Source organism: Ciconia boyciana, chromosome 13 (assembly GCF_034638445.1).
Source record: "Ciconia boyciana chromosome 13, ASM3463844v1, whole genome shotgun sequence".
In the NCBI taxonomy this organism is placed as follows: Eukaryota; Metazoa; Chordata; class Aves; order Ciconiiformes; family Ciconiidae; genus Ciconia; species Ciconia boyciana.
The window spans coordinates 3,388,305-3,414,887 of NC_132946.1; the positions used below are offsets into that span (position 1 = coordinate 3,388,305).

General features: G+C 68.3%; 1 protein-coding gene across 1 annotated transcript; it reads right to left on the minus strand.

The window, feature by feature from the left end:
* Positions 1-422: 422 nt before the first annotated feature.
* On the minus strand, positions 423-24,988 carry MYO15A (myosin XVA). Its single transcript, XM_072878048.1, has 64 exons — positions 23,731-24,988; positions 21,236-23,646; positions 20,218-20,300; positions 19,920-19,983; positions 19,704-19,813; positions 19,354-19,428; positions 19,044-19,134; positions 18,485-18,588; positions 17,866-17,929; positions 17,664-17,777; positions 17,303-17,464; positions 17,093-17,206; positions 16,920-16,978; positions 16,534-16,657; positions 16,351-16,446; positions 16,128-16,259; positions 15,556-15,681; positions 15,265-15,342; positions 14,720-14,874; positions 14,558-14,603; positions 14,280-14,404; positions 13,912-14,029; positions 13,646-13,821; positions 13,492-13,576; positions 13,159-13,212; positions 12,899-12,980; positions 12,679-12,809; positions 11,860-11,955; positions 11,534-11,769; positions 10,923-11,101; positions 10,727-10,799; positions 10,350-10,541; positions 10,098-10,192; positions 9,878-9,969; positions 9,657-9,783; positions 9,430-9,491; positions 9,226-9,289; positions 8,973-9,111; positions 8,226-8,316; positions 8,046-8,142; positions 7,669-7,790; positions 7,479-7,538; positions 7,154-7,229; positions 6,639-6,754; positions 6,437-6,555; positions 6,212-6,353; positions 5,816-5,927; positions 5,589-5,663; positions 4,979-5,184; positions 4,774-4,907; positions 4,630-4,696; positions 4,401-4,473; positions 4,092-4,165; positions 3,907-3,989; positions 3,553-3,683; positions 3,316-3,410; positions 2,842-2,919; positions 2,491-2,587; positions 2,245-2,405; positions 2,006-2,139; positions 1,778-1,911; positions 1,051-1,184; positions 625-765; positions 423-524 (listed from the first exon to the last, which is right to left on the minus strand). The coding sequence occupies exons 1-64, from the start codon at positions 24,986-24,988 to the stop codon at positions 423-425; spliced, it is 10,446 nt and encodes a 3,481-aa protein (XP_072734149.1).
* Between the last annotated feature and the right edge of the window lie 1,595 nt (positions 24,989-26,583).

Consider the following 26,583-nt stretch of genomic DNA (forward strand, 5'->3'; position numbering starts at 1 on the left):
AGCGGGACAGCGGCCGGGGGTCACCCGGGGGCGCCGGGCTCCGGGACAGCGGCAGCGGGCACCGCCGCCCCCCCCCCCGGGCTGCCGGCGGGGAGACGGGGCACGGGGAGGGAGGGAACCGAGACACAGGGCTGGGGGAAGCTGGTGCGTGGGGACACGGGGAAACTGAGGCACGGGGATGGGGAAACTGAGGCACGGCGGGCAGCAAGCCCCTCCCCCTCCCGCAGCAGCGAGCGCAGCACAAAACCGTCGAGGCCGAGTCGGGCCGGGCTCACGGGCGTGTATAGAACCCCGAGAACAACAGCCAGGCGTGAGCAGCGCGGAGGGGCCGGCGGCCGCCGGCCAGGCTGGGGACACCCCGGGATCGATGCATCCTCTGTGTGTGTCCCCCCCCGGCGGGGCGGCGGGGGCCCACGGCGGGCTCAGAGCAGGGTGATCTCGCTGGGCGGCAGCGTCAGCCTCTTCTCCCGGGCGCCCAGCAGCCTCTCCATGTGCGCGGCCACCACACGGCACAGCTCCAGGCCCTGCCGAGGGGGACGCGTCGTCGGTGGCCCTGCCACCACCACAGAGTGTCGTGTGTGTGTCCCCCCCCCCTCCCCCGGGCCTCCCCCGGGTGTCCCCTGCCTGCTCCAGCTGCAGCTGGGTGATGCCCTGGGCCAGGAGGTCGCCCAGCGTGATCTCCACGTAGGGGTAGCTGGAGCCGGCCGTCGGCCGCTGCGTCCGCGTCGACTGGATCTCCTTCAGCGAGAACTTGGCGACGGGCTCCTGGAGGGACAGGGGGGGGATGGCCCGCGTGCCCTGGGGACCCCACGAAGGGGACCGAGGACCGGAGCAGGACAGAGGGTGCCAGCGAAGCAGGGTGGGCACGGGCAAGCAGACCTGGGCTGCTGCGGCCAAACCCGGGGACCCTGCCCTCTGCGGAGAGGGACGTCACCCCCCAGCTGCCTTCGCATCTCACCGTGCTGCCTGGCTCTGTCCCTGCAGCAGGAGGAGGGGGACCGGGTGGTGCCCACGGGAGCCCGTGTCCCCCCCCCAGCCCCCCCCACCTACGTGGGTCTCCTTGCTGAGGAAGTTGAGGCCGTTCTGGTTGACGGCCAGGATGCAGGGCGAAACGATGGCGTTGTTGCTGCAGCTCTGGATGTAGAAGAAGGACGAGCCGAACATGGGGTAGGCGCTCAGCAGCCCTGCGGGGCGGAGGATGGAGTCTCAGTGCCCGCTGCCACCCCCTCCTGCCCGGGCCCTGGGGTGGCTCGCACCCACGGGGGGGTCTGCCAAGGGTCCCAGCCAGCCCCACGCCTGCCGGGAGCTGGGTTGGCTCCCAGAGCCTTGCACCGCTTCAGGCTCCGGACTGGGAGCAGGATTGGACCCAGGAGCAGCCAAGGGACCCCGTGGCAGCCTGCTGGGGACGTGGATGGCCGAGCGCGGGGCCTGGGAGCAGCCTGCCCCGTCCTGCCCTGCCACTGCGGTCCCGTCCCCCGTGTGTGCAGCACCCCAGGCTCCACGCAGGGCCAAGGTCTGCCTGCCCCAGGCTCCCCGCGGAGGAGCCACCCAGCAGCATGGCATCCCGGGCAGCGTTTCATCTTCGTTAGCATCGCATCCCCGGCAGCATTGCATCCTCATTAGCATTGTGTCCTCGTTAGCATCGCGTCCCCAGCGGCATTGCATCCTCATTAGCATTGGGTCCTCGTTAGCATCGCATCCCTGGCAGCATCATCTCCCCAGAAGCATCGCATCTTTGTTAGCATCACCTCCCCGTCCCCGTCCTGTGCCTGCTCACCCAGGAACTGTGCCCTGGCCTGGTGGGCGCTGAGCGCCTGGGCTTGCTGCACGTGCTGGGCCACCATGTGGAGCCAGGATTGGGCCTTCAGCAGGCGGAAGAGCTGCGGGGGGACGTAGTCCTGCACCTCCCGCCTGCAGGGAGCCGGACGTCAGGGCCAGCGCTGGCCAGCGGGTCCCGCACCCCAGGGGACGTGTGTGTCCCCCCCCGCCCCGCCCCGGGCTATACACAGTGGGGAGGTGGTGGCGGTCCTTGGCTCGGTGCTGGAGGGCGGCCAGCTTGGCCACGTGCGGGAAGTGCTGCTCTCCCGGCGTCGCGGGCGGCAAGATGGTGAACAGCCCCTTGAGGTAGTCGGGGAGCACCTGGGGGGGGACAGAGTGCAGGGACATGGCTTGGGGACAGGGCACGCTCCGGGGTGGGGGACACAGGGGATGTGGCCCCGGGGGAGTCTGGCGGGGTGGCCCAACCTGGTTGTAGTGGACGGTGACGTAGAGCTCGTTGTCGAACTTGAGGGGCTGGCTCCAGACCACGCGGCGGCACCAGAAGGTGTAGCTGGCGTCCCGGCGCTCCGTCTCGGCAGCCACGTCCAGGACGTACTCCCGGCGGGTCAGCGGCCGCACGCTCTGCCCTGTGCCACCCCGGGAGCCTGAGCGTGGCCACCACGTGTGGCACCCACCAGTGGCATGGCCGTCCCGTCCCCACCAGCCCCTCACCTCTGTCGGTCACCACAAAGAGGATGTACTCATCAAAAGCCTCTGGGTGCTGCAGCCCCATCTCACAGCACAGCTCCTCGATCACGTCCAGAGCCACCTGGGCAGGGGGACAGGCAGCTGGGACACTGCCACGTCCCCCCCGCCGCGCTCAGGGCCACCAACGGGTCCTGCATTGAGGCTCATCCCATGCAGCTCCTAGGGAAGGGATCCCCCTTTCCCAGAGAACAAAGTCCCCCAGCTTGGGGACAGCCAAGGGGTGCAGCCCCCCCACATCCACACCTCAGGGTGCCCACAATCTGGGGGTCACCACGAGCCCAGGGTGCAGCAATCCTCCTGCCCGCTTTGACTCACCGAGCACGTCTTGATCTTGAGGTGCCTCTCAATGCCGCCGGGCAGGAGGAAGAGCTGGCGCTTGGCGCTGCGTCCAGCCTGCGTGGGGTGCAGGGGGGCCCTTTGCACGGCAAGACCCCAGAGGACACCCCAGATCTCCAACCTGTCCCATGGGGACCATCCCATGGGGATCATCCTGTATCTTGCCCATCCTGCCCGGGTAAGCCATCTTGCCCCCTGCCCCAAGGCACAGAGCTGCGTCCCTGCTGGGGACCCCCGAAAGCTCAGGGCACCCCTAAAGCAGTGCCCCTGGAGAGCAGACCCCAAAAAGGACCGTGCTCCCCGTGCCAGCAAGGGGCCATCAGCTCAGCTCCAGGGCAGTGTCTGGGGGGGATCCCGAGCCCATGGGGGGATCTGGAACCCCCAGGGGGGGACCTCAAGCTGGCACCAGCCCTGCCCCAGGCCCCACGAGCACCCACGAGCACCCGGCCTCACCACCATGGCCCTGAGCTCCATGCTGCTGGGGAAGAGGCTGCGGCCGCCGAACTGCAGGGTTTTCCGCAGGTTTTGCTCGCAGGCTTTGGCGATGCCTGGCGGGGACGAGGACCGGGGTGAAGGACGGGGCTGAGCCATGATGTTGGCTCTGCTAAAGCACCTCTGGAGCTCCCATGACACCCCCGGGCGTCCTTCCCCGCCATGCACCCAGCACCCTGGGGTGTGCACAGCCCCTACCCTGGAAAGGCAGCTCCGGGTGCCTGCTAGCATCCTGCAGGAAGGCCAGGAGGAAGGGCCTGAGCACCTCGGAGCACTTGTAGTAGGCAGCGAGGATGTGGAGGAGCCTCCAGCCCTTCTGGCAGCTGTCCCTGCCGGGAAGAGCCAGGGCTGAGCTCCCGGGGAGGGTGAGGGTGCCCGCGGCGGCTGCAACAGCACCCACCGCCCCGGGGAGCAGCGCAGCCCACTGCGAGGGTGGGGTCCCCGGGTTTCCCCCCACGTTGGGGCGGCTCAGCTCGGCCAGGGACACAAGCGTCCCCAATGCCAGCGTCTGCTGTCCCAGCCGGGGCAGATGGCACAGGCGCGGGGACTCACGGCTTGGAGCTAGTGTTGTTGGTGATCTGCTTGATGATCTGGCAGTACACCTCGTCCCGCAGGACCTCGTGCTCCGCGCACAGCTGGGGGACAGGCACGGCTCGCTCTGCGGCTGGGGACGTCCCCAGCTGCCACCCTCCTGCGCAAGCCACCCGCGGGACTCGCCACCCCAGTGGGGGATTTACCTTGAGGATGGTGCAGATGGCGTCCAGCTCCGTCTGACCCCTCAAGGGGTGGTCACCCATGAACTTCATCACAGCTGGGGATGACAGAGCCACAGGGTGACACAGCTCACCCCGTCCCTTCCCCAGGGACACGGTCCCCTGCGTGTGGGCAGCATCCTGGGCACGTGGGGCAGTGGGACCAGAGGAGCTAAGCTCCCCCCCGGGCCACCCCATCTGCCCACCCCAGTCCTGCCCTCACCCTTCTCCACGGATGGGGCTGGGGATGGCCGTGGGGCAGGGGGATGGGACGCTTGTGCCCCCCCCACCTACCTTGGAAAGCCTCGGTGGCCAGTTTGCTGATGCCACCATCCACAAATTCGATGAGCGACTCCTGGATGGGGGTCTGGAGGGGAAGAGGGTCAGCTTCCAGGAGCGGCCAGAGGCATGGGATGGGGGTTGGGGTGGCATTCGGGGTGCTTCTGAGCACACCAGGACCTCAGGGGGACCCACGGGTGATGGCAGGGGCAGGGGTGCCCCGAGGCACCCAGCTTCCCCACACCTTGGTGAACATCAGCATCTCCAGCACATCGGGGACGTCCCTCTTGGCCTTCGTCCCGCAAGAGTCTCTGGGGAGGGACGAGGGAGCGGGTGGGCACGGGTGTTCCCGCTGTGGGGTGTCCCCGTCCCGCCGCCGGGCACTCACGTGGTCCCGTGCCGCGCCGCGCGGAAATACCGCCGGGCGAAGGCCAGCATGGGGCAGGTCCCCGCACCGGCCCCGAGCCGCTCGCCGCCATCTCCCTCCGGATCCTCTGCAAAGGCGGTGCTGGCAGGGGACGCCTGCGGAGCAGGGCGGTGGGTGCCAGGCAGAGCTCGCACCATGCCGGCAACAACCGTGGGCCAGCACCCACCTCGGTTTTCCGGTCCAGCTCCTGGGCCACGGCGGTGGAGGCTACAGCCACGGCCACGGCCGCCGAAGCTGCCGCCTTGCCCTGCTTGTCCCTGGGCTCCTCTTTCCTCTCCGCTGGCAAATGGACGAAGTCAGGGGCCGCGACGGGCTGGACGTAATCGGCAGGGAAGAGCCCCGACCTGCCGTGGATGGCCCCGAACTTCCACCCTGTGCCGAGCAGATGGTGGGGATGGCCCCAGGCTGGCAGTCCCAGGGGTCACCCCCCGAAAAGCCTCTGCCCGGTCCCTCCTGCCCCTTGCACCCCGAGCCCTTTCCAGAGGTCTGGCCGTGGGTTTTGGCTGCAGTTTGGCATTGCTCGAGGTAAAGGCACAGACCAGAGGCCACGAAGCCCATCACCTGCAGGGACGTGGGGCAGCACCTGGTGCCAGCCAGGATGGGAACGGCAGAGGAGCATCCCCCTGCATCAGATTGGTGCCGAAAAGAGCCCAAACCATCCTGCTGCGGGGTAACAGAGGCAGGATCCTGCCCCATGCCCCAGCCCCAGGAGGGGACACGGCCCAGGGCAGCTGTACGTGCACCGGGGACATGCACAGGGACAACATGGCACCCACCAAAATCCTGAGTGCCCGTCTTCAGCTCCTCCAGGTACATCACCTTCTTGCGGACCACGCAGCCGTAGTAGCGGTCTGCGGGGACATCATGGGGACACGGGGAGTCACAGGATACGAGGCCAGGGCACGGCCACCTCCGATACCGGTGAAGCCATCATCAGTGCTGCCACCCCTGTGTCCCCCATCAAGGGTGTTTCGGCATGGGGGGCTGTGGGGGGGCCGCTCACCTCTCTCAGGGTGCTCCAGCGGCTGCAGGTGGATGATGTCCCCTTTGTGGAAGCTGAGCTGGCCCCCGTCCTCCGGGCTGTAGTTCCTCACAGCCACCACGTACTGGGAGTCCTGGGCATAGCGGGGGGGCTGGCACAGCCCGTGCACGCAGGCACGTGCATGCACACCCACGCGCACCCACATCCCACTCAGCACAGGGGCTTCAAGCACCCACAGCCGCAGGACCACCCCAGGGTGGCCCCCTCCCCGCAATCCCCCCTCACCCCAGGCACGGTCCCATTCGCAGGGTGCCCTCCGCTGCCCACCCTGACCCCCCAAACGTGGGCACACAGGGAGGGTCCGTCCCCCAGGACATACCCCCAGCTGCCCCCCCCGGCCCCGGGGCACCCCCCCACCTTCCTGAGCTCCGTGATGAAGTGGTCAACCATGGCCTTGACCTGGGGGGCTTTGGGGGAGAAGAGGATGAGCTTCTCGCTGCGCAGGTTGAACTCCAGCATGTTCCTGGACGGGGTGGTCACGAACAGCACGTCGGCATAGCTGGGGCAGGGCGAGGGGAGGCTGAAACACCCGGCACCCACAGCACCCATCCCACCGCGACCGCCCGGGCTCCTCGCCTCTACCTGTACGTCCGCAGCACCCGCAGCTGCTCCCCAGGGACGTTGGTGCCCTTCACCAGCCGCAGCAGCTTGATGCCGGCGTGGGACACGGCCAGGATCTGCACGCCCGTCCCCACGCTGCCCTGCGGGCCAGGGCGCTGCCTCAGCCGGGGGCACGGGGCTGCAGTGCCCCCCACACCGACCTGCCCCGCGGCCGGACCCTCACCGTGGCAGGGAATAGGCGTGAGAAATACACCTCGCAGCCGTCCCGGGCCGCGGCGATGATCTCCCTCTTGACGCTCTCGGTGGCCACAGGGCTGAAGGAGTCCAGCTTGTTTTCCGCTGCGGGGAGAAATACCTCCTGGTGAGCATCCCCCCTCCCCAGGGAGGATCTGGACAGAAGGTTCAAGGTGAGAGCAGGGATGCTCATCCCCTTCCCCAGACCGGCAGGACTGTGATGGCGAGACAGATCCCCCCGCCCGGGGCAACCTCTAAGGCGGCAAGGCTGGCTGAGACCTGACACAACTCGTGGCTTTGTGGAGCACTAAATCACAGGGGGCTCGTTGCATTCGGAGGCAAAACTACCCTGGCTTTAAGCAGAGCCGCTTGTGGCTTGGAGATGCTCAGGAGATGAGGATGGGCACCGGCATGGCTGGGTGTGAGACCCCCAGGATTGGGCCCCCCAGGTGTGAGCCCCCCGACCTGGGAGCAGCGGGACGTGGGGGTGCGGGCAAGGATTACCAAAGAGGGATTTCAAGCGGAGCCGCTCCTCCTGGCTGATCCGGATGCAGGTGTCGGAGAGCGTATCGTTGAAGATCTGGGGAAGGGGGTGAGGAGCACCGGGGCTGTGCGGGGGGAGCAGTGTCCTCCCCAGCCCCTCTGCCCTGCCTGGCCCCCACCCCGGCTTGGGGCAGCCGATGGGGACACCCCCTGCTCCTCCACGGCAGCTCGGCAGGGGAAGACAGGACGGCCAGGGTGGGACGAGTAAACCGTCACCCTGGTGAGGGGATACCCCAGCTCCCAGGGGAACCCCGGGGGAGGATTTGGGGCCAGCTCGGTGCCTCACCTGCCGGAAGATGAGGTCAAGCAGCAAAGGGTTGTTGATGCTGTCCTTGGGGTAGAAAACCTGCCAGGAGGGAGACCAGCATGGCATCGATGGCGTCGCCCGCCCTGCAGGGCCTCGGGGTCAGCGAAAAGCCCCCTTTATCCCCGCAGTGCTTTGGCACCAGCCTGTCCCCTTTCCCCCCGCCCCGCACCTCTTTGCGGACGTATATTTTCCAGGGCACGTTGTGGTAGGTGTAGAAGTCCTCGCTGCAGCTCCGGTGCAGCTGGGTCTGGACCTGCTGCGCCTCGGACGGGAGCTCCCGTGAGACGGAGACTGCGAAGGGACGGAAAGCACTGCACATCCCTGGGGGGGACCATGAAAAGCCCCTCTCCGCCCGGGGAAACTGAGGCACAGGGGCCAGCTGTGCGGCAGGGAGGGTTTAGCCGAACATAGCGGTTATCCCATGAGGATGCCGCAGAGCCGGACCCGTGCCCAGCCGCATCAGGCATCACCCGGTGCGGCCGGGGAGGACGAGGTGCCCCACTCCACCCTGGCCCCCCCCAGTGCCACGGCTCTGCCCTGCGATACCTGGGGGCTGGCTGGCCGCCGGACGCCCCGTCGGTGCTCGCAGCTGATACCTGCTGCTGGTGACCGGCTTCACCGTGGCCACCGTCTCCTTGGGCCCCTGCGAGGCAGAGAGCGGGCTGCGGTCAGGGCCGGTGGCTCCCCCAGCCCGGCATGGGGGACCCGGGGTGGCCGCATCCCTACCGCAGCCTCTGGCACCCGAGCTGCCGAGAGCTGCTCCTTCAGGATCTGCACGGCTTCCTCGTGGGGGTCCAGCTTCTTCCCAAAGAGCTTGCTGCAGAGACAGCACCCCACATCGCCTGCACCCTGGCATTGCCTGCTCCCCAGCATCACCTGTACCCCCAGCATCGCCTGCACCCCGGCATCACCTGCTCCCCAGCATCACCTGTACCCCCAGCATCGCCTGCACCCCAGCATCGCCTGCACCCCCAGCATCGCCTGCACCCTGGCATCACCTGCATCCCCAGCATCGCCTGCACCCCGGCATCACCTGTACCCCCAGCATCACCTGCACCCCAGCATCGCCTGCACCCCGGCATCACCTGTACCCCAGCGTCGCCTGCACCCCAGCATCGCCTGCACCCCGGCATCACCTGTACCCCCATCATCACCTGCACCCCAGCATCGCCTGCACCCCAGCATCACCTGCACCCCAGCATCGCCTGCACCCCCAGCATCGCCTGCACCCCGGCATCGCCTGTACCCCAGCATCACCTGTACCCCAGCATCGCCTGCACCCCGGCATCACCTGTACCCCGGCATCGCCTGCACCCCAGCATCGCCTGCACCCCGGCATCGCCTGTACCCCGGCATCGCCTGCACCCCAGCATCACCTTCATCCTAGCATCGCCTGCACCCTGGCATCAGGGCCGGCACACACACCCAGAGGCAGGAGAAGCTCACGGCTCGGCCGGGGGCCAGGGTGGCTACCTGGGGGGCTGGGAGCCGCGCGGGGCCGGCTGGCACTGCCGGATGATGTTGCGGATGTCGTGCGTGGGCCGCGGGAAGTGCTCTGAGTTGAGCCGGGAATGCTGCACCAGCTCGCCCGGCCACCGCTGGCCCATGGATGCTGCGGGACCAAGCGTGTGGCTCGGGGTGGGGGGTCAGGCATCGCCTTCACACCTGGGGCCCGGCTCGGTGCCACGAGCCCCCATTGCCACCCCGCTGCACTGGGACCCCTTACCGGCTTTCTGCAAGTAGGGCCGGGGCTGGGGGGCACGGGCTGGCGTCCCCTCCGCTGCTCTGCCCTGCAAGGGACACCGAGCCGTGGGGATCTGGCACCCCCCAGCTGCCCCCATCCCCGGGGAGCTGCCCGGGAGAGCTGCCCCACAGCAGAGGCCAGGCAGGGCTCAACCCCTCCCGGCCCACCCGGCCCTGCCCCACTGACCATGGGCCCGGGCGGCTGGTTGGCATTTGCCCAGCGCTGCAGGGACGGGGCTGGCTCCACACCTGCGACAGCGAAGGAAGAGAGCTCAGCCGGGGCATCCTGCAGCCCCGTACGGGGGCTGTGGGGCGCTGGGTGCAGGGATGTCCCCCACGCCAGGGACCGGGGATCAGGTGGGGAAACTGAGTCAGGGAGCTGGGTCGGGATGCAGGAGTGCTCGGGGCGCTCACCCCTCGGCTGACGCGTCTCCGCAGGCACGGGGGGTCCGCTCCGCTCAGCATCACCGCCACCGTCCCCCCCTCCCGCGCCACCTCCTCCCTTCATCCTCTGCGAGACGGTGGCCGGCTTCTCCAGCTCCTGGGGGGCAGGTGTCAGGGGATGGAGGCCAAGCCACCTGCACCCCCAAAATTCTGGACTCCCTCTGCCTCGGGCAGGGGGACACTCCTCTCACCCCATTGCCGTAGGAGAGCACAGGGTCGAAGAGGCTGTCCAGGTACCGGTCCAGACCCTTCTGGCTGCGCGGCTCCCCAAAATCCCCGTCTGCTGGGGAATGAGGAGGGATGAGCCGGCGGCAGCAGGGCTTCACCGGCACGGCAGGGTTCACCGGCACGGCAGGGCTCACCGGCACGGCCTCGCCAGCAGCCCTGGCGGTTGGGGGGATGATGCCCTACCGTGGGGGGGGTATGCCTCTGTGGACGGCAGCGTGGGGGCTTTCACGGCCGGGGGAGGAGGCACTTCATCCAAATCCAAGCCGTGTCCCAGCACCCTGCAGAGAGGGAGGGTGTGCTCGTCCCACACCTGCTGGGTGTCAGACCCCCACCCAGGACCCCAACCCACGCCTCTGCCAGCGCCCACCCAGCCCAGCACCGGCATTTCCCCACCAGCTCTGTGACGGGGGGGCCCATCCCTGCCCAGGTACCTACGCCTGGCTGCCCCCGCCGCGGCTCTCGGCCCCCTCCCATGCGACAAGGAAGCAGGACTTCTGCTTGGGAAAGCCCCGGAGCAGCTCAAGGTCGGAGACGAGGTCCAGGACATAGTCGTGGCCAGCCAGCTCAGCCCACTGGGCACCCGCTTTCATGGCCACGGACCAGCCACGCCAGCCCTCCGCCAGCCCCCTGCCAACAGTGGGACGCTGGGGACGAGCATGGGCTGCCAGCACTGCCCCAGCTCCGTGGGGACACCCTGCTCACAAGCTGGGCATCCCGGCTCCCAGATCCTGGGGTCACCCAAAATGGCCCCGGGGTGATGCTGTGCCCCGTGCTCGCCCCGCCGGGTGGGTGGGTGCCAAGCTGGTGGGTACCTGTGCTTCAGGACATCCCCTGCCAGGTCCTCGCCTGTGCTCCAGGAGTGGACGGGGCAGGAGAACAGGTCGCCTGGGGAGGGACGGGCGGTGAGCGGGTCCCGCCGGTCCCCTCCCGCCCGTGATGGTGACAGGGTGGCCAAGCCGGGGCCAACCCTCCCCGCCACCGTGCCCCCGGCCCTGGGCTGCCCCGCACCATTGAAGCAGTGGAGGTCGAGTGCCATGCTGGCTTGCTGCCGGTTCGCCGTCCACTCCAGCAGTGAGGGCGGGTAGGCACGGGCGGCCGCGGTGCCCAGCTGCGACCGCGCCATGGCGTGCATCAGCTTGTGCTGGCACACCGGCTTGTAGCCAGCAAAGGCATAGTCAGAGACGAACCTGCGGGGAAGGGAGGATGCTGCAGGAGGGCCCTGGGCAGCATCCCCAGGCACGTGTGCCAGGCTGGCCCAGGGGACCACAGAGGGACTAAGAGCATCCCTGGAGGGATTTGGGCAGCATCCTGGCCACGTGTGCCAGACTGGCCAGAGGGATTCTGGAGGGACCTGAGCATAATCCCGGGGTACGTGTGCCAGGCTGGCCCCAGGGACCATGAAGGGACCTCAGAGCATCCCCAGAGGGACCTGGGCAGTGTCCCTGGGCACGTGTGCCAGGCTGGCCCAAAGGATCCCGGTGGAACCTGGGCAGCATCCCAGGCACATGTGCCAGCCTGGCCTGGAGAGCCCCAGCAGTGTCCCTGGCCGCACGTGCCAGGCTGTCCCCAGGGGTCCCAGCCAGCCCCGGTCCCTGTCCCTGTCCCCAGCCCCGGCTCACTTGAGCAGGTACTTGTCGAAGGCGGCGGAGGGGGGGAAGGCGCTGAGGCAGGCGGCCAGCAGCAGCCAGCCCCGCTCCTCGTTGTTGACGTTGGTGTTACGCCAGACCTGGTTGGCGGCTTGTGCCAGGAGCTCGTCCCGCAGCCCCGGCACCGACAGCCCCTTCTGTACGATGTAGTTGCCAAAGAGAGTCTCCTGCGGGCCGCCCAGCCCCGGGTCCCCCATGAACCGCAGGATCTGCCGCGGGGACAGCGAGGTCCTCCCTCCGGCCCCGGGCAGGGAGCGGGCAGGGGACCGAGGTGCCGGATCCCGTGCCGTCGCACCTACCAGCTGGAAGAGGCTGAGCGCCTCATGGCACAGCTCCTCGTCCAGCCGGGTGAGGGGGGCTGCCAGCGGGGCCGTCAGCATCCCGAACGCCGGCTCCTGCAGTGACACCCACACCCGTGGCTACCCGGGTCCCGGCGACAGCCTCGGGACCAACGGCGGAGCGTGGCGTTAACGCTGGATGGGGACTATGGGGCTGCGAAGGGGCTGGGGCGCAGGATGGGGCCAGCAGTCTCCTGGCAGCGGGACAGGGATGGGCTCGGGCTGTGCTGGCAGCACCAGAGATGCCGGCACCTTGATGAGGCTGAGAGCAGAATCCGGCCCTGGTGCTGTCGTTCAGGATGCTGGGGACTGGGAAACACATGGCAAAAATAGGGAGCAAGGAGGAGGAAAGGGGCGAAGTGACTGGGGATGGGGATGGGGTCCCGGGAGCAAAGCGACCTGGTCTCCCGCCCCAGCGTTTCCAGATCCGCCCCGCGTCGGGCGTCCAGGAGGGCTCGGCCAGTCTCTCTCCGATAACCTCAGCAGGGTCCCCCCGGCCTCTGGAGACGACAGGAACCCACAGGGAGGGAGGGAGGCCGCCGCCGGCCGCCCACAGCACCGCAGCCGCCCCGGATCCGGCCCCTCTTGCACCCCGCGGCATCCCTGGGGCCGAAGCCGGGGCAGAGCCCGGTGGGATGGTGCGGGGAGCTGCCGGGCAGAGCCACTGTGGGGACCCTGAACCTAACTGCTCAGCCATGACCGGGGCAACGAGGACTCCCCAAAATCTGGCTGCCCTGTCGGGGCATGCTCCCCGCCGCTGGGCCGCGGTGCCCACCTTACCTGGAAGTGGCCCTGCACGTACTTGGCCATGGGGTAGTCATTGATGTCGAGCGGGAGGGTGAGCTGGGAGTCGGGCCGCAGCGCCGGTGGTGGCACCAGGACCACGCAGCCAGCGTTCACCTCCTGGGCGGCTACGGCACAGCGAGCGGCTACAGCACGGCCCCGGGAATGGGGACGAGGGGCTGGGAGCGGTGCCAGCGGCGGTGCAGGACCCACTCACCTGCGGCAGCCTCCAGCAGCCCCATCAGCTCGGCCGGGATCTCCAGGTGGGTGACGTCCACCACCTCCCTCCTTGTCAGCTCCTGCCGGTGCAGCACAGGGATGCACCCACTCGCCGTGCCGCTCCCTGCCCCAGCACCCATGGGTGCCTCGGCCGGCAGCATAGGGACGGGCGAGCACATGGCAGGGACGAGGGCACAGGTTGCACGTGCATCACAGATGCGCGCTCCCCCCCAGCGCCGCACGCCCGCACCCCGTTACCTGCTTCATCCTCTCCTTCTCCTCCTCCACCCTCCGGCGGGCGTCCTCCTTCCTCTGCAAGCAGAGCAGCTGCGCTGAGCCCCCGCCAAGAAGGAGAGAGACCCGAGGACAGCAGGACCCCCCTGGGGTGCCATTGTCCCCCTGGCATTGCCAGGCTTTCACCCCAAAGAGGCACTGCCATGCCCCATGGGGCATGGAGGTGGTGGGGATGGGGTGTGGGGGGACTCAGGGTCTGGGGGTGCTGCTGTGCCGTCTCCAGACCCACCACCGAGCACGCAGCAGGGTGGGAGCAGGTGCTGGGACCCCCCTGGGATGTGCCAGCCCCCGCCTCACCTTGAGGTACCGCCGGCGGTTCACGTAGATGTGCACCAGCGACCTGAACTTGATGAGCGTGTGCCGCATGCGCCGGTACCGCTGCCTGCGGGAGGGCACCCGTCACCCTCTGCCACCCACCAGTGCCCACCCCCCACCACCCCGGGACCCCCACCTGGCCAAGTAGCCCCGCGCCCGGCTCTGCAGGAGGACGATCTTTCGGCGGAGGGATCGGAAGCGCCTCTTGATGAAGAAGGTGCGAGCGTAGCGCTGGAGCGTGAGCGCAGCCAGGTGATGGGCACGGGCTCGCTTGCTCTCCAGCGCCTGGTACAGCTGCTCCTTCAGGAAGAGCTGGGAGGGGGAGCGATGCCGTGAGCCCCCTGCCTCGGCCATCCTCCCCCAGGGCACCACCGGAGCCAAGCCCCCTGCCCAGGATGGTACCTTGCTGACGCCGACGTAGTACATGCTGGGGCTGACGGGACAGAGGTTCCTCAGCATCTCCACACAGTTGGCCCCGTTGGGAATGACGTTGGACCACATATCGACGAGGCAGCGGTACCTGGGCAAGCCCATGACACCGTCACCGTCACCACGCAGGACCCCAACGGGACACCGGCATGGACCCTCCCTGCGGTGATGAGCACCATGCCTGGGAAAGCAGCTTCTCCCGGTGCTGTGCACCAAAGCGGGGGGCTCCCAGCTCCCACTGTGGGGGACCCCCGGGCCAAACGCTGCCCCCCAAAACACCCACAAGCTTTGTGGTCTCCCCTCGCCAGGACGGTGGTACCCAACCCGCAGCCCCCAGGCACCTGTCGATGAAGACGAGGAAGGGGATGCGGATGGGGAAGCCCTCCTTGCGGATGCGGATGGTCTCCAGGATCCCCGAGTACCGCAGCTGGCTGCTGACCACGTCGGCCTCGAAAAGCCCCGGCTCCTGGGGAGGAGATGGGGAGAAGCCTCGGCGGCCGCGCGGGCAAACCCCTGCCCACCGTACGCCTGCCACGCTCCCCGTGCCGGCGAGGAAGAGGAGATCCCACAGGCAGCACTGGCATTGCCGCGGGCAGGGAAGCCCCGGGCAGGCTCTCACCTTCTTGTTGTTGGGTTTGAGGCAGCGCACGAAGAAGGGGTTGCACCTGCATTGCAGAGACCCCATCGGCCATGGGGGACAGGGGACAAAGCCAGCCTGGCCACCCCAGGCTCAGGTCCAGCTGCCCACCCTGCCTGTGCTGCCCACCCTGCCTGCCCTGACCTCTCCATCTTCTCCACCAGGTCCAGGAGCGACTGCTGGAACCGGGCGGCCACGGTGGGGGCCTTGTACCGCCGTGTCCTGGTGCTGCTCCTCCTGACCAGGCTCCTCTGCCGGGCCATCACCTGGGCATGGCCGAAGAAGAGGTTGGCCACCACCTTCGGGAGATGGGACTGGTTAGGGAGGAGGAAGGTGGCCAGGATGGCGCAGCTCTCCTAGCTCCTCTTCCCAGCCCGGCCACTGACTTTTTGCCCAGCCCCGAGCAAGTGGCATCCCCTACTTGTGGCTGGGTTGCCCGGATGGGGATGGGGATAGGGATGGGGAAGCACAAGAGCAGCCCACATGCCCGTTTGTGCCAACGCTGGAGGGGTCAAAGCCCAAAGGACCCCGTGGGAAGAGGGCACAGGGTGGAGCTGGAGGCATCCTCTGCTCCTGGTCCCCCTGGGCTTCACCGGCCATGGGGGCACACACTTGGGGACACGAAAAGTGGTGTGTATGGAAGGGGGCTATCTGTGCCTGGCGTCCCCCCAGCACGGGCAGGGCCCTACCTTGGTCCTGCTGCTGATGAACAGGTCCAGCACATCCTGCCGGACCTGGTCATAGTTTTTATCCAAAAACTTGTGAACCTGGCAAAGAGCAAAACCTCACGGTGAGGAGTATGGTGGCATGGTGGGAGGAGGCGAGGAGCTCCAGGCCAGGACATCGTGGGTGGGGGGCAGCTCCCGGCCCCCAGCTGGACCCCCTGGGCTGCCCCTCGCCCCCTGGTGCAGGATCAACCCCATAAACCTCCTCTTTAACCCTCCTTAAAACCACAGGCTGGGCATCCCACCACTGCACACCTGGTAGGTCACCTTCCCTGCATAGTGCTTGATGGTGAACTCGGGCAGCGGCATCTTCGGCTTGGTGTACAGTGGGTTTGTCCCGTGGTGGTAGTGACACTTCTGGAGGAACGTGTGGTCGGTGGCCTGGGGACGCATGCAGGGGTGAGACACGGCTTGGGTGGTTCGGCAGCCCCAGGGACGCAGGCACCAGGACAGGGATGCCTGGACGACCGGCCAGACCCCATTCTCAGCTCTGCCACCGAGCAGCCATGTGGTCATGGGCATCTGCTGCTCTGTGCCTCAGTTTCCCCACCGGTAGAGAGGGCACAACCACCCTTCTCTCTTTTATAGGGCAGCTGGGAGGGATTTTTCAGTAATTCCTGCAAAAGCCACTCCTCTGGGGGAAGTCGCTCCAGTGGCACCGACCTGGGACCTCCTGGGGCTTATCCAGCCTGGAGAAACGCAAGGGGTCTCCCAGATCATCCAGGACGGCCCAGGAGCAGAGCAGCCCCGGGCCACGGTGACACCCTGGGCACGGCGACTGCCTGGCGCTGCCATCCTCGCTGCCTCGGCACCGGGCAGCCCCTCACCTGCGGGAAGCAGCTCTGGTCATCGAGGATCCGGAGGATGCCGTAGGGCTTCTGGGAGATGAGGTCGATGCAGGGCTGGTTGTCACTGAAGGGGATCTCCTTCCACTCGATCTGCTCCCGGAGATACTCCTCCTGCGGGGCCGGCACTCGCTCAGCCCCGTGCCCGCAGCCCCGCGGTGATGCTCAGCACGGGGGCAGAGCCCAGCACCGCTCGCCGACCCACCTGCTCCTCCTGGAAGACAATCTTGTTGAAGAAGAACTGCAGGTACTCGTTGGCGTAGTTGATGCACAGTTGCTCGAAGCTGTTGAAGCTGAGGTCCTGCGAGAAGAAGGGGCCACGGTGCCTGAGACCCCGCAGCTGGGGGCTGGCAGCTGGGGGGATGGAACCGGGACGCATCCTGCTTACCTCGAAGCCGTAGATGTCCAGTATGGCGATAGAGAGGGCCTCCTGCCGCGGGTACACCAACTTGTTGATGCGGTCCGTGAGCCAGCCGAAAAGCAGGGAGTAGAGGGTCTTGGCAATGGCGTCCCTGGGGAGGGGACAGACGGGCAGAGCGCTGGAGCTCCGGCACGGCATGGCACGGCACAGCACGGCACACCGTGGCCAGCACCCATCACAGCCCCACGTCGTGCATGGGGCAGCCCTTGGGGCTGCGGTTTTAATCACTGGAAAGCCTAATCTGCACTGGGGGACCTGACCGTTCCCTTTCCCAGCCCGGCATCTCACCTCCCGCCCCGTCCCCGGGGGCCAGGCGCCCCCCGCACCCCCGTGCAGCGCAGCTTTCCCTCTACCTGGCATCCACGGCACTTTCGACGGTCAAGGGGGTAAAAATCTTCTCCCGCAGAGTTTCCTGGTTGGGGCACGCAAAACCAATGGCGTGGTGGAGTTTTAGCAACACCAGCCATGGTCCCCAGCCACCAGAGACCCCCCGCTCCCTGCCTGTGCCCCCCCCCTCCCCACTCACCGTCACCTTGAAGGTGATGGCTTTCTGCAGGCCCTCGGGGGACACCTGCAGCAGCTCAGCCACCGTCCGGATCTCCGTGGCACTCACCACCGTGGCGACCTCTTGGTAGTCGGTCTGCGAGACGCGGTGAGGCGGTGGGATGCGGTGATCCCCCCTCCGCCCCATCCCGAATTGAACCCGAGGAGCAGAGCTTGGCTCTGCTTCGGGTACCTCGTATTTTTCAAAGTAGACGTTGCCCAGGTGGAGGACGGAGGAGAGGATGCGGAAGATGCTGTTCTGCTCCTCCACGCTGAAGCCCAGCACCTCCACGGTGTTCAGCAGCCGACGGAAATCCTCCGCGTCGTCCTTGCCGGGGATCTCGCAGTTCCCACCCTGGCACGGCCCCCTCGGTGCCGTCAGTGCGTCCCGGGGGGGCAGCACCCAGGGGTGTGGGGGGAGACACCCTGCCCTGAGCACCCTCCCCATCCCGCACCCCGAATCCAGGAGAACTCAGGAACCCACTGGCACCCCGGGCTCGGCCAGCCCCTCGAAAAGCGGGCAGCATGGGGGGGTCGGGTGGGGGGCACACTACCTGGTTCAGGTAGTAGTAGGTCTCGGCGCCCTGCAGACAGTACCGCTGCCGCTGCTGGGCGGGCAGCCCTGCCAGCATCTCGTAGAAGATGTGGTAGTTGCGCTCGCTCTTGGCCTGGGGAGCAGAGGACCGAGCTGGGGTGGGGGCAGCAAGGGAGGCAGCATGGGGGGGGGGCAGAGCCTGGGACCCCCTCGCCACCCACCTGGAAGACCACGCGGGACTTCTCCAGCAGGTACTGCGAGGTTATGGCACCGCAGATCAAGCCACTGTGGGGGTGAGAGCGGGCAACCGGCTGGCAACCTCGGCGCGGCAGGGGCTGTGCCCCCGCCCCCCCCCGGTGCCCACCCCTGCCCCGATGCTCCCCCAGCACACGGGGGGGGTCAGCACCAGACCCCAAGTGCCCCCCACCATGGGTGGGTGGGCAGGGAGAAGAGCCCACACGGGGCTCCTGAGTGAGGGCTGGAGCTGCTGCACCCCGGGGTGAAATCGGGCACCCCCGCGTTGGGATCGGTGGGGCTGAGCGAGGGTGGGACGGGCCGTGGGGACAGGGACGGGGACCGGGAGCGCTCAGGGTGCCAACCCAGGGCACAGCATCCCTGCCCCTACCCCGGGGACAGCAAACGCTGCCCATCTTCAGGCGACATCGCCTTTCCCCCACGAAGGTTTGTCCCCAAAAGCATCCCCGTGTGCGTCCCACCCCAGAGCCGAGGGGCAGGGGCGGCCCAGCAGCGGGGCCGGGGGCCGGGTTGGGCACCCCAGGGCGGGGGGACACACACAGGGTGGGGGCCGGCCGCGCGCGGGCGTCGCTCAGCATTACTTACTCCTCCAGAAAGATTTCCACAAATTTCCCAAACCTGCTGGAATTGTCGTTCCTCACGGTTTTGGCGTTGCCGAAGGATTCCAGCAAGGGGGTCGCCTCCAGGATCTGCCGTGGCGATGGGGAGAGCCGCAGGGTCAGCCCGGCCACCCTGACATGCCACGGCCATGGGCTGTCCTCCCATGGGACCCCGCCTTGTCACCCCGCCACCCGTGCCACCCTCCCTGCCACCTCCTGCCCCGTGCAGACACCCACGGGTGCCAAAATTTGAAGCGTGCACCGCAGCCGGTTGCATGAGGATGCAGGAGAGCACGAGGACCCCGTGCACATGCATGCACCGAGCTCCGGCTTTCCCTCCCCACCGTCCCCCCGCAGCTGGGGTGACGTGGCAGAGATGCCACCGCGATGCTCAGCCCATGTGTCCCCCCCGGTACCTCTATCTGCCGTGGTCCAGTTGGAAGCGTGGGGACGAGGAGAGAGCGGTGGAGCCATGAGCCGGGGGTGGAGGAGAGCGCGGGGAGGTGGGACAAGGGGACGGGGGTGTCCCCGGGGCAGCACCCTACCTGCGGGGCAGTGCTGCGTTTCTGGCTGACGGCTGCCAGGTAGCGCAGGATGAGCTTGGTGGCTTCGGTCTTCCCCGAGCCGCTCTCCCCACTGAAACGCAGAGAGGGGGCACGGCCGGGGCCGTCACCAGCCCAGCAGAGGGCCAGGGGGTGCACCCATCCCAAAAGCACCCAGCACCCCATCCCCAGAGGCACTCATCGGTCCTGGGTCCGGGCCAGGCTGGCGGCAGCATCCTGGCAACCGGTAATTAGGGCGGCGCTGATTAGGGGCCATCCCGGGGAGTCATGCCGGGGGACAGCCATGTCCCACCTGATGACGATACACTGGTTGTGTTTGGCATCCATCACTTTGGAGTAGGCGACGTTCGCGATGGCAAAGAGGTGCCTGGGGGGTGGAAAAAGAGGTGGGGGGTGCGGTGCAGCATCGCCCTGGCACCGGGACCCCCGCTGCACCCCAAGCATCCCCAACGCCCCGGCACCAGGACCCCCACTGCGCCCCGAGCGTCCCCACACGTGGACACAGCCGCTCCAGCACCCTGCGACCGAGGGTCCTTGAGGGCCTGGGACCACCCGGGGGCTGCTGTAGGACCCAGGGGTGGGTGATGGCGGGTAGGGGTGGCCCTGTCCCCGCAGGGTGTTCGAGGACACCCCGGTACTCACGGCGGGTTCTCGCCCAGCGCTCTGCCTTCGTACTGCAGCACCTGCTCTGTCCCGTAGATGTTGTAGAGCCGGTACGGGTTCACCGACACCAGGATGCTGCCGATGTAGGTCTGCAGGAGAGCGAGGTCTGGGGCTGCGAGCGCTCAGAGAGCGAAGACCCCCCCCAAGACCCCACACCTGGTGTCTCCGGGGGATGCCGTGAGCCCCTAAACTTACGTAGATGAGCTGGCGCTCGAACCGTGTCCGGATGTTGCTCAGCACCGCGGCTTCCTGGAGGTCCCTGGCACGGAGCAGAGGTTGCGTTAGGGGGTGGCAGGGGGACAGGAGATGTCTCCTGTCCTCGAGCGCATCCCCAGCATCCTCAGCCCCCCGGGAGGCTGGAGCGGACCCCGTGTTGAGATGGGGTGGGGTGGGGAGCAGGGGGGACCATGGGGTGCATGGGGGCGGGTTGAAGCCCCGTTGGCCCCCGCAGTGCTGGGTCACAACGGGTGGCGAAGGGGATGGGGACGCTCACTCCAGCTGGGTCATGTCCTCCAGCCCGTCCTCCTCCTGCGGCTCCTGGTACCGCACGATGGGCAGGCTGCACAGCGACTGCATCTGCACGGAGAAACCCAGAAACTCCATCACGGCAGGGCCATGCTGGCCCCATCCGGCATCCCACCTGGTCACCTTCACTGTCCCAAAACCATCGTCTGTGACCCCAAACCAGGGAGCCTGCAGCCAGCAATGGCAGGGACCCCAAGCAAGTACCCCATCGCCCTGAAACGGGTCCCCCGGCAAGAGTGTCGCATGTCGGGGGAGAGCAGCAGTGCTGGAAATGGGGACATGGGGCCACCAAGGTGTCCTTGGGGACCATCCCAGGAAAGGCTGTTCCTCGTGAGCCCCAGTCCCGCTCACCATGGGCAGGCAGAAACAGACGGAGGCGGTTGTGCCACCCCCACCGCAACACCCCGCGGTTCAACCAACACCCACGGGGGCTGCAAGGGGTGGGCGACGGAGACCCCTGGGCAGGGTGGCACCTCCAGGGGAGATGATGGAAGAGGGCTGAGCTGTGGGGCTGGGGGCTGCTCCCCACAGCCGCGCCCCATGGCCACGCACAGAGGTGACGCGAGGCGGGTGGCACGCAGGAGCCCGCGCTGGCGGCCAGCCAGGCAGCGAGCAGGAAAGCGGACACCCACCGGGTCAGCGTGCCACCTGTGCCCGTCCCAGCCGGAGATCGGGTCTCGGCATTTCCATATGCGAGAGTCAAGTGTCCCCGAGGGGGCCGTGCACAGGGGGGACACGCAACGGGCGATGACCACCCCCCTCCAGCCTGCTCCCCGTGGCAGCACCCCTGCCAGCACCCAGCGCACCCACAGCCACTTACCCCCCACCCTGGGCGCTGCAAACCCCCCGGCACTAGTGGCTTCGTGTCCCGGTGAGCCGGCAGCCATCTCAACGTGCCACCCCATCCCAGGTGCCTCCGGCTGCCGGCTCGCCCCCCGGCTCCGTCCCACTGCCGGCACCCACGGTGGGCTCCCCGCCGGCGTTACCTTGCTGCGCCAGGGCTGCTTGGTGCCCAGGTACGCATCCGCCCAGGGGTGCCTGTCCCGCCAGCCACCCGCCGGCGAGCGCTGGCTCAGGTATCGGGCGATGTCGGCTCCTCGCTGGCTCGCCCACCGCCGGCTGCGCTGGGTGGGCTGCCGGGGGGGCCCCTGCTCGGCCGTCCAGGCGTCGGGCATCTCCCGCACCCGCACGACGTGCTGCGTGGACCAGTGCTGCTTGTACATGCGGGATGCCCGCCGGAAGGAGCCCAACCTCTGCACCTGCGGCGTCACCACTGCGTAGCGCCCCGTGCCCTCCTCCCCGGCCGCCCCATCGCCCTCGACGGCCTCCGCCAGCCCCGGGGCACGAGCACCGTGGCGGGGGGCGGCTGGTGAGCCGGGGGCTCGGCCACGGGGCGCCGGGAAAGCGGCACGACGCTGCGGTGAGGGGCTCCGGTCACTGCGCGTAGAGGAGGGGAGGACGGGGCGCCCAGCGTCAGCCCAGCCCCGCTGCCCCACCGGTGGGCTTGGGGATTTGCGGGTGCTCCCGTCCCGCCGGGATGGGTGCCGGGGCAAGGAGGGCGAGTGGGAGGAGGGACGGCGAGCAGGCGGTGGGGACGGAGGGGTTTCGGCGGGGGCCATGCTCCCCACAAGCAGCGATGCCAGGGACTGACCCACCGAGCGCCCCGGGGAGCGGCTGCGGCCCCCTGCTTCGGCCGGAGACCGCCTCGCCGGGGGGGAGCCAGGGGCCATCCCAGCAAGGGGCTGGCCGATGCGCTGGATTAAGGTTTTGGGGGTGCTGGGAGCAGGGGTGGTGGGGGGGGTCACCCCGGCGAGACCCCGTGCAGCACCTTGCCAGGGGGGCAGCCCCTCGTCCCAGGAGGGGCCAGGGGGGCCAAGGCGGCAGCTGCCAGGGCGGGGGGTCGGTGCCAGGAAGGGGGTCCTCTGCAGTGGCTTCACAGCCTTGGTGGGGGGCTCGGGAAGCCGGGGCCAGGCTTGGGGGAGCGGCAGCCCAGGGGGGCTGCTCCGTCGCGATGGCCGTGGGGACAGGGGTCTCCCCGACCCCGCCACGGGCACCCCCAAACGCCTCCCCACCGACCCTGCAGAGCGGGGGGCAGCTGGCGGCGGAGCGGGGGGCTCGGGGCTGAACCGCCGGAGGCTGGCCCTGAGGGAGGGGGATCTCTGCGGCCCCTCGCCCCGCACACTGCCAGGGTGCTGCCGGGACGGTGGAGGCGATGGGGAGCGCCTGGGGTTGGTGAAGGGGTTACGGAGTGACAGCCGCCACGCAGCCCCCAACGCTCGGGGAGGGGGCTGCCCCACGGGCCCCGCCAGCAGGGAAGGGTCCCTGGGCAGAGATGCTCGTGGCAGGGGGTCCTGGCTCCCCGAGCTGGCGCGCTCCATCCCTGCCAGCTGGCGGCCAGAGCGTCTGTAGGAGGGCCGGGGGGGACGGGGGTCCCAAAATCCCCCCGCACCCCGAGGCGGGCGGGCGGGGGGCTGCGAGAGGGAGCGCTGGAGGAACTGTCCCAGGGGGCTCCCGCACGCCCGCGCTGCCGAAACCCGGTGCCCCGGGGATGCCACGGGGCCGGGGGCTGCCGGCGGTGGCGGCTCGTACTCGTCATAGTCATCCTCATCCTCGTCGAGGGTGGTGGGCAGGTGGGGGGACGGCGGGAGGGGGATGTCCAGGTGGTCCCTGCCGAAAAGCTTGACCTGGGGCCGGGGGAAGAGCCTGAATTTCCTATTGAGGGAGAGCTTGGAGGAGAGCGTCTCCCGCATGCCCCGGAGCGAGGAGGCGCTGAGGATGGAGAAGGGATACTCCCCATCCTCCTCCTCTTCTTCCTCCCACTCCTCAGGCTCCTCGGCCTCGGCGATCTCCTCCAGGGCCAGGGCGTAGGGGTTGCAGGAGGACTGGGCGTGCGGTGCCCACCCCGCCTCGCTGTACTGGATGCGATGCTCAGGGTACTCGCCCCCAGGGTACCCCCTGCTGAGGGGCTCCCCAAAGTCCTCGTAGGGGTCCCCCCTGTAGCCAAAGGCCCCTGCCGCCTCCTCGCCGTACTCTGGGTCACTTCCATAAGGGTCGTAGAGAGGGAGGGGGGACCCGCCGCCAAACGGTCCCTCATCCTCGAGATCCGCGTAGCTGTAGGGGTGCCCCGGTGAGTCACCCTCCTCCCAAAACCCCCGGTAGAAGCCGTACTCCTCCTCTGCCTCGTAGCCGGGGTAGTCGGCATAGGGGGTCAGCACCGCGTCCTCAAAGCCATACCCTGCTAGGTAGGCTGGAGTTTGGGTGTAGCCTTCCTCCTCCTCGGCGTAGCCATGCCAGGGGCCATAGGCTCTATCCTCCTCGGCGTAGCCATGCTGGGGGCCGTAGGCTCCATCTTCCTCCTTGGTGTAGCCACGCTGGGGGCCATAGGCTCCATCTTCCTTCTTAGCATAGCTACGGTGGGAGCCGTAGGCTCCATCCTCCTCCTTGGCATAGCCACGCCGGCGGCTGTAGGTTCCATCCTCCCCCTTGGCATAGCCACGGCGGGAGCCGAAGGCTCCATCCTCCTCCTTGGCATAGCCACGCCGGCGGCTGTAGGCTCCATCCTCCTCCTCGGCCCACCCATAGCGCGGCACTGGCGGCTCTGCAGGCGCACGCTGGGAGCGCCGCCGGGACAGACGCCGCACTGTGCTGCCGCCCCTCTCCTGGCTGTGCCGCACAGCGCCGGGGTCCAACAGCCCGCTGCCGCCGGGGATCCGCTTCATGTTGGCCCGGTGCCTGAGGATCTCGTCTTCCGCGGGGAACGGCAGCTTCCTGGCACCGATACGGGACAGCCAGGCCGCATCGGCCACCCGGCCGCCCCCTGCCAGCCGCCCGCGCCGGGAGAGCACCTTCCTGGCCAGCCAGCCCGTGGCGGCGGCTGCCTTGCTCAGCACCTGCGCCCGCGGTTTGAATTTCCTTTCCGGGCGCTGGCGGAAGAGGGACGCGCCGTCCTCGGCCGCCTGCCCGCCCCGCCGCAGCAGCAGGAAGGATGGCTTCGCCGGCAGGGCACCACTAGCCACCTCCTTCCTCTTCTTGCCCACGCGCTTGAAGCGAACCATCAGGTTGGAGGTGGACTTGAGCACCGCCTTGTTCTTCTTCTTCTTTCTCCTCTTGGTGCTGTGCTTCTGCAGCCCCCAGAAGAAGCGGGACGTGTTCTTGAACTGCCCCTTCTTGGGCTGACGCAACCCCAGTTTCTTGAAGCCCAGGAAGAGTTTCGAGGTGCTGCGGAAGCTCCGCTTCACCCGGGCCTTCGGCGCCGCCGCCTCCTCCTCCTCGGCCAGGCAGGGCTCTGCGGATGCTTTTGGCTGGCCCTTGGCCTCCGCGCCCTTGGCCCCTTTCTTCTTCTTGGCATTGTCGGCCGCCAGCCCCATCACCAGCTTGGAGGTGCCCTTCAGGTTCTTCTTGACCTGTGCGGCATCGCTCTCGCCCTCCTCCTCCTCCGGCTCCAGCTGCACCTTCTTCCCCCGGCCCGGCTTCTTCATCACCACCCCCTTGAGCACCCCCTTCTTCTCCTTCCCCTTCCCCTTCTTGGGCTCCTCCACAGCCGCCTCCTCCTCGTCCTTCTCCTCCTCCACCGCCTCCATCTCCTCGCTCTCCTCTGCCTTCAGCAGCTCTGCATCCGAGGTCTCCTCCGACTCGCTGGGCGCCTCCTTCTTGCCCTTCTTGCCATCTTTCCCTTTCCCTTTGCCCCCCTTCCCCTTGGCCTCCGCATCCTTTTTGGGCTCCCCCTTCTTGCCGACCATCCCGGCGGTGGCAGGTGCTCATGCTCCAGCCCCGGCAGGACCCTGGGAGACGATGCCCCACACCGGCACGAGGCGGCTCCCGGCACACCGTCCGGCTCCCAACCCCGCAGCCTGCCCCGGGAGGGTATTTACCTGCACCCGGTTTCGGCGAGGCACGTTCCCGTGCGTGGCTCCCTCGGCCGCTGGTGGCCCCGCGCTTGGCATGGCGCTGGGGCGGCGGGACAGCAGCCTCGGCGCAGCCCGGCGGGAGCTGCCTCCTGCCTCCCGCGGCACCCCGCGAGTCAGGCAGCGCGGTGCCGGCGGCAGGGCTCCGGCTGTAACCCAACCGCCGGGGCTCGCGGCAGCATGAATAATGTAAGGGACGCGCCGCTCCAGCCCGGAGACTTTTCCGAAGCAGCAGGAAAGGGCCCCGCTGCTGGGAGTGTCCCCCCAGGGGGACGCTGCAGGGGGTGGCACAGAGCATCGTCACCACCCCAAAACCAGACCCCGCCACCTCCCCACGCCTCGGGGCTCCCTGTACTCTCCCCTGAGGAATCGGCCTCTTCCTCCAGCCAGCACGGAGGAGGATGAAGCCCAGGGACCCGTTTGTCCCCATAAAGCCAAACCACGGCACCAAGAAAGAGGAGACGATTTTGCAGAGCCCAGGGCATGTGCCACCCCGGCACTGGGAGCACAGCCAAGGGGAGCACCACGGAGGAGGAATCCAACACCAGACCAAATCCCGCAGCCCCGCTGGGAAGCAGAGAGGAGCCAGCAGTCCACGGGGGTACCCCCCACGCCATGCCGTGCACCTTGCATGCGCACGCAGGGTGCCACGCGTGCCCACACGCAGCTGGCGAGGGGCTTTGCGAGTGCCACGTGTGCCCCGTGGCGGTGCCGGCAGAGCGTTTGCACACACACGTGCCCAGGCGCAGGGTGACCGCATCAAATGTTAATGCCAGGGCTGGATTCCTGTGGCTGCAGGTCCATGAAAGTTTAAGCAGCGGCGGTGGGAACTTGCTGCCCCACGCGGATCACCTGTGGGCAGTGGCAGCAGCCGCTCCACCCCCTTGCAGGGGGTATTTGGGGAGACCCAGGGAAGGAGCAGCAGCAGCATCCAGCTGTGCAGCAGCTGGGGGAACCCAAGAACCAGCAGCAGTTGCTGGGCCTAACCCATTGGCCTCCTCCAGGACCAGGAGAGCCCCGTGGCCGGCATCTCACGGCACCGTCTTCTCCCCAGCCCGTGTTTGCAGCGGAGGAGGTATCAGCCACGATCTGATGGCTTTGGCCTCCTCCCTGCATTAATTTCTGGGCCAGAGACACCCCAGTGGGGTCTGCGCAGGGAGCTCCCGGAGCTGCAGGGAGAGCAGAGGGCTGGAGCAGGAGGGGAGGCCCCCGGCAGGTATCAGGAGAGGGTCCATGGGGTGACACAAGCGTGGGATCAGTGGGAAAGAGCATCAGCAGAGCCCGAGCCACGTGGGGAGCATCGCCTTGCAGGAGACCCCCACGGCACTGGCATGGTCTACGTACGGGTCTGCCGTCACCACCGTGCCGCGTGGGGCCGGTGCAGCCTGCCCTGCCCTGCCCGCACCACCGCACCGTCCCTCCTCCCGGCA